General features: G+C 51.6%; 1 protein-coding gene across 1 annotated transcript in view; it reads right to left on the bottom strand.

Annotated features, from left to right (window-relative positions):
• Positions 1-1,666: 1,666 nt before the first annotated feature.
• The window catches only part of FICD (FIC domain protein adenylyltransferase), a 7,307-nt gene continuing 2,115 nt past the window's right edge, over positions 1,667-6,858 (bottom strand). The window contains exons 2-3 of the mRNA XM_004709535.4: positions 5,431-5,789; positions 1,667-4,431 (exon numbers count right to left, since the gene is read on the bottom strand). Coding sequence (XP_004709592.1) covers positions 3,356-4,431; positions 5,431-5,731 — 1,377 coding nt within the window. The 5' untranslated portion in view covers positions 5,732-5,789 and the 3' untranslated portion in view covers positions 1,667-3,355. The remainder of the gene's footprint in view (positions 4,432-5,430; positions 5,790-6,858) is intronic.

The following is a 6,858-nucleotide window of genomic DNA, read 5'->3' as shown; positions in this document are numbered from 1 at the left end:
GGTAGAGGCCACACAGGTGCAGCAGCTGGGGTTGACATCACAAAATGGAGGACTGTGGCATCACATAAAAAATACTCAATGACATCAAATTAATTCCAACTCAGGACAGAGTGGAACTGCCCCTGTGAGTTTCTAAGACAAAATCTTTTTGAGACTGGGAAGCCTTTTTTTTCCCCAAAAGAGCGATGGGGTGGGGGTGGGGGTGGGGGTTATGAACTGCCCACCTTGGATTTAGGAGCGCAACACAACCCACTATGTCACCGGGGCTCTTCGTGGACTAGGGATATTGAAAAACCAAATTCACGGCTATGGAGTCATTACTGACTCACAGTAAGCCCCTGTGGGTTTCCAAGACTAATTGTTTATGTGAGTAGAGAGCCTAGTCTTCCTGCTGGCGGTTTCAAACTGCCAACCATGCAGATTGCAGCCCAACGTGTAATCACTATGCCACCAGGCAGGGCTTAATAAATGGCACACACTTTCTGCCTTATTAAAGCATAAAATACACAACGTGTTTCCTTTGTTGCTGTTAAAGTGTTTGCTGAGACTGCCCCCCACAACCCTTTGATCAGAAGATTCATTCATTTTGAGATTACCCTTACCTATAATTTAATGTCTCCCAAAGTTTAAAACCTTCCTTCCATTCTGTTTCAATATTGTGTTGACTTCTCATCCATTTGGAAGTTCTAAAACGACACCTTCCTTTTTGCTTGGCAGTTGTCATCATTTACAAATTGACTACAGAGCCGTGTTGTGTGTTTCAACGGAAGGCAGGTTCTGTCTGAAGGACTATCATTTTTATGATTGGAATGGTTTTACCAAGTTGTGGAAAATGGAAACAAAATGACGTAGCATTTTCCCATACGACTTGGATGTCGTAAATTGCATGCCCCTGTAGATGGTATCCCATTGCCTGCTTGCCTTCATTGTTTCTGCTGAGAAATCAGAGCTTAGTCTTATTGGTACCCCTTTACAGGTCACTTTTTTGCCCCCCACCCCAAGTTGCTTATAGGATTATTTTCTTGGTCTTTGGTTTTGGGAAGTTTGAATATGATACAGCTCGGTGATTTTCAGGGGAGCCTGTGAGGTTCTTGTGCATGTTCTCTGGGGCTGTCCCCTTACTTCCTACCAAAGGCAGTGCAGATGGCGATTACCTGGGGAACTCTTGGTCAGCTCTGGTGCCTGGGTACTGGACACAGGAAGAGCGAATGGATAGGTGGGTGTGGCTTCGGTTCTTGCTGCTTCACATTGAGCTCTTGGGTCTTCTCACTGTTAGCCAATAAATGACCTCATTTCCTCCTCACGCATGTCAACCCAGGCTTGTTACAGGGGTCAATGATCTCTTGAGTAGGATCCAAATGAGGTTTGAGAGGTTGACTGCTCTCAAAATGGACTTCCGTAGTGTATCTGTCTCTCCAGAAAATCAAGGGTTGATGGCAAGGAAGAATAGGAAAATTAAAATGGTTCTTCCTGAAAAATCAGTAATTCACTCATATGAGCCCTGTAGCCCATGAGTTCTGCCACATTTTCCTGTTGAAATCGCTGTTGTGGATTTAGGCCCCCAGGCCCAGAGAGACAAAGAACAGGGCTCGGATTCTAAAGTCATCTCCCCCACTTACCTCTTAGACCAATTGAATGTGAAAGCAAAGTCTCTCAGATGTGTATGTAATAAAATACTTTATTAGGATCAGTAATTTGTTAAAATAATATCCTTCATATATAACTAAAGTGCAAATGCCTCTCCCTTTACAGTACAAACCAAGCCCTCATTCGGGCTTCCTTGGTGTGCTTATGAAATCAAAACCATGGTAGAATTACGGTTTAAGAAACAACCTCTTGGCAGCTGATAAGTATGAAAAACATTTTTTTTTAAATAAAGGCTTGAATTAACTATCATCTGGGGTCATTTCATAGATCTTTTCGCTTATATATTTTTTCTCAACCTTTAAAACAACACCTCTTAATGTGCTAGTGAGACCCCTGGGTCATTATCTAAATGTTGGGTACAGCAGAGCAGTGACCTCCTCACTATGCAGAAACCAGAGCCTTGGATCACAGAGACAAGAGGGTGTGTGTGTCCACTGCTCATCACTTAAGACATGAGCCAAGGCCGGGTCCTGCAACTGGGAGAACACCCCGGGGATGCCTGGCCATCTGGACTCTAAATAGCAGCAGTTGGATTGGCACCTGTGCCAAATGGAGCGGGAAGAGAAGAATCCCCTCCGTGTTCATAAAACAACAATTTGAAAAGGGCTGCATTACAAAGAACAGGTTTTAGCATTTTGCTAATTTCTAGGGGAAAAAATAAGGCCACTTGGAGGGGTGATCTTTTTTGCCTCCCGGAAGGGTGGGCTGACAGTCTGTGGGAAGTAGGGTGGGCAGGTGGGCAGGCCATGGAGTGGCTAAAGCTACAGAACAGAGGGCAAGGACTGGCTGTGGTTTTTCCTTGGTGCCACAGTGCCAACACGCTCCTTCACAATAAAAAATGGTCAGTGTCCGTGTGGCACCTGTGTTCTCTGATGTCTACCTGTGGAACAGGTGGGCAGACCTGCCTACCTGCACAATACCTGGTTTGGAGCATGGCTTGCGTTCAGCTGTTGGATAACAGATAGCTGGGACGCGGATAGCTTAAAAGAAAATGAAGTATCTGGTCAAGTTCCGGCAGAAGAAGCATCGAAGCCCAAAACCCACCCTGCTGGCTACTCCCTTGCTCTTAATTAGAAAAATTTTCTAGCGTTAAAAACAAACAAAACCCTGCTGCTGGTAAGACCATTGCTTCAGTAACTCTGGCTGAAGACTTTCTGGAAAAGCTTCAAGGTATCTTGGCTAGAAGAGGTACCAGTGCTAATTTGTTTCCTGTTTTAAAGACCTGCTCTGCCAGTGAAAAATTAGGCACGGCGCCAATCTTTCCAGGGGAGTGAAAACCTTTGAGAGAGAGCGACAGTAGGCTTTCAGCCCTTTCTCCAAACCCCGGCTGAGAGGAAGACTTGGCATTATTCTTGAAGGCTCTCCTGGGTCTCCTTCCCTGACCTTAATGCAAATTCTGCTCCAGAACTTGGGTGTTCTGGTCACCCCGGGAGCAGTGATGCCCTACAGACTGGCCAGGGTCCACACACAAAGCATGGCCCAGCTAATGCCATGGACACACCGCTTACTCCAGAGGAAAAATAAATAAGCAGGTAGAATGATAAATTATCTTCAAGACGAGCCATAATAACTTAGTTATCCCTGTAACTCAAACCCCAAAATGAAGAATGTGCAAGTTCTCCTCCTAGGTGAGGGGAGATGACTGAGCTTGTTGAAATGCCACGTGTCTTCTTTGTCTCTGCTCAGGCCTGCCCTGCAGAACTGACAGCTAGGGCTTCACGGGAAGTGTCTCCTTCAACCCAGAATGGTTGGGTTTGGCTTCTGGCAGTGCCACCGGGTACTCGGTGGTGGCCAAGAGGAGGGTGTCGAGGGTGGTCTCGGTACACTTAGCGATGAAGCGGATGAAGGGCCTCACGTCGCCCTCGTTGGCCACCTCCAGCACGTGGTAATACTCGGCCCGCTGCTCCTTGCGGATGGTGATGGGCGGGTAGCCGGCCTGCATCAGGATGAGGTTCATCAGCAGGCGGGAAGTCCTTCCGTTGCCGTCGATGAAGGGGTGGATGTAGACCAGCTTATAGTGTGCCAAGGCAGCGAACTCCACGGGGTGCAGATTCAGGGCGTCCTCCGAGTTGAGCCACTGGATAAACTCCTGCATCTGCTTCTCCACATCCTGTGGGTGGGGCGGGATGTGGTGGCCCACCAAGACCTGGGTCCTTCGGAACCTGCCGGCTTCCACCGGGTCCACGTACCCCAGCACCCGCCTGTGGATCTCCAGCACGTCGTCGATGGCCACGGAGCCGGCGCGGGACACCAGGGTGGTGTTGATGTACTTCAGGGCGGCGTGCATGCCGATGACCTCGTTCTGCTCCTCCAGGCTCTTGCCCGGCACGGCGTAGCGGGTCTCCAGGATGTGCCTGATCTCCGACAGCGTGAGGGTGTTGCCCTCGATGGCCACCGTGTGGTAGATGTGGTGGTAGTACGTCTCCTCCATGACCCTGCGCAGCGCCGAGCTGCCCTTGGGGATGGACATGACCTTCTTCACCTTGCTGTCGATGATGCTGAAGAAGCGCTGGTCGATCTCCTCCACCAGGGGCAGCGTCCGGTCCCGGTTGACCAGCGCCTTCTCGTTGTAGGGCGAGATGGTCAGCGCCTTGGTGTACAGGTAATCTGCCTGGACGATGTCCTGGTCTTCTTCCAGGAAGACGCCGAACTCGGTGAGCGCGTCCACGAAATCCAGGTCCATCTTGAGGGCGTGCAGGAAGAGCTTGTGGGCTTTGCTCCGCTTGCCCTGCCGCTTCATCTCCAGGGCTTGGTTCAGAGCGGCCTGGGCTTCCAGCCTGCCCGCTGGAAGAGAGGCAGAGGAGCGTGGTCAGGGCAGATGCGTGGGGCAGCGGTCACCTGTGCTGACCTCCTGGGGGGCAGCGCACTCGGCTGCCTCTGGGAGCTTGTTCCAGCTGTGAGCTGAGTGCTCTAAGTGCCATCAGTGGGGCAGAGCAGAACTGCCCCCGAGGCTGTGAACTCACCCATGTTCAAGCATTCATCCTCCTGGCCACTGACCCTCTGTCCCCGGAGCCAGTCTCTGTGCACCCAGGAGGGTGTCACCCAGGCTCCCTGGTTTCTGCCTGGGAGTGACTGATGGGAGGCACAGGCAGGAGGTGGGGGGGCCCAACCAGCTGGGCTCCGGCAGTGAGGGGGCTCTGGGCAGGTGGCCCTCTGAGCGCTTCTTCCCCCTGCTCCTGCCCCATGGTGCTGCACCATCTCTCAACTTGGATGCTTTTCCTTGAATGATCTGAAACCACTGAGTGGCTTCATTCACAAATATGCTTAGCTTTTTTTTTTTTTTTAAATCAAGTTCCTTTCCTTCCTGGGACCCAGTGCTTCTCCTCTAGGGACGATGGTATCTCCCTCTGGAGACTTAGGGCCAAGCCTGGGGCTATTTCAGGTGGTTACACCTGGGCCAGAGGGGGCTACTGCGCCCCCTAGTGGGTGGAGGCCAGAGGTGCCGCTCCCATGACCTAAGACATCACTAGTGAAAGACCCTAACCCCGATTCCACGGAGTGCCAGCCACACAGAGTCCACCTCTTTGTGTTCCTCAGTTGTCCGAGGCTGGCTTGTACCCTCTGGTCTCCTGCTGGCCCCTCACTCCGGCTTCGAATCACCTCTCAGCTCAGACACGCACGCCCCTCAGAAACCTTCCCGCAGCCCTGAGTGCCCTCCCCCCAAAGTGCCAGTCACCTGTCCCCTAGTCCTGGCCAGGGCTGACACGCTTACCGCACAGTCCTGTGTCCCGGGCGCCCTGCACACACCCGTTGTGTTAACCCATCAGGAGAGACATGTCGTACCTGGAGAGGCCCTGGGCTTGATCACCAGCAGCCCCGTGTCCCGGGAGGTGACGCTGAGTTCTGTGGAAGGGCGCGTGCATGTGGTGACGGCGTGCTGCACCCTGTCCAACTTGCCCCACAGCAGGTGGAAGCCTTTGAGCATGGCCAAGAACTGCTCCTCCCAGGCCCCCAGCGGCAGCAGCAGGGCCAGCAGGGACCCCAGCACCATGCTCAGTAGCGCCACCCACAGGAGGCGACCCCAGACCGAGACCCATTTCGGTTCGGCCACCGCCATCACCGGAACCATTGGCATGAGCGTCATCTGGACTCGGCGGTGGGCTCTGTGCAGATGTCCATCATCAGCTGAGACAGTGCAGGACCTGAAAGGCAAACCCAGAGTTGCAGGAGGCGAGGCAGGAGGAGGGACACGCACCAGGCGTGCCCGACTTCAGCTGGAGAGAGATGTGCATGTGTTCCATGTGTTCTGCTGTTAAGACTCAGAAAACACACCTCCCAATCGAGCAGTTTTGACATGCCCACTCAGTGTGACGATGATGGCATGCCTTAATTTCTGCACCCACTCTCTCCCTCCTTTTCTGAGTTGTACCCCACCCCACAACGCACCATTGTCCCCCTAAGGCTACTATCTTTTTGTGATTGTTGTTGCAATCATTTTATGGGGGGGCCTCTTATAGCTCTTATAACAATCTGTCCATCAATTGTTTCAAGCATATTTGTACATGTGTTGCCATCATTGTTTTATAAACATGCACTTTCTATTTGAGCCCTTGGTATCAGCTCCTCTTCGTCTATCTCACCTTTTCAGTCGCTGCTGTCAACCTGCTCCCACACAGATAGGTTGCACATGAGCTTAACGTTTCTAGATCCTTTTCACGTGTCAAGTGAGGGCGGTGCAAGGCCTGGCAATTTCATTCACGATGACTTGGACTTGGGTCGGGGTCAATCGGCAGCGCAAGACCTCTTTCAAGTGTTGCAAAGCAAGGATGCTATTTTGAGGACTAAGGTGCACCGGACCCAAGCCACGGTCATTTCATCACCTCCTACGCATGGGGAAGTTGGACATTGAGTATGGAAGACCAAAGAAGAATCGATGCGTTTGCATTACAGTGTTGGCACAGAATATTCAAAGTACCGTGGACTGCCAAAAGAACCAGCAAATCTGTCTTGCAAGAAGTACAGCCAGAATATTCCTTGGAGGCAAGGATGGTGAGACTTTAGAAGAGCCTCAATGAGGTGGACTGATCCCGGGGCTGCAATAATGGGCTCTCACAGAGGAACAACTGAGGATGACACAGGATCGAGCAATGTCTCGTTTGTTGCACATAGGATCACGGGAAGTCGGGACCGACCGGACAGGACTTAATAACATGATTTGAACTGACTTGGCTTCCCCTCACCTCCACTTCCACCTCCACCACCACCTTCTCC

This window comes from Echinops telfairi, unplaced genomic scaffold, assembly GCF_000313985.2.
Source record: "Echinops telfairi isolate 266 unplaced genomic scaffold, ASM31398v2 ScPeMD7_7412;HRSCAF=8450, whole genome shotgun sequence".
NCBI lineage: Eukaryota > Metazoa > Chordata > Mammalia > Afrosoricida > Tenrecidae > Echinops > Echinops telfairi.
This window is presented reverse-complemented; position numbering and strand designations above follow the sequence as displayed.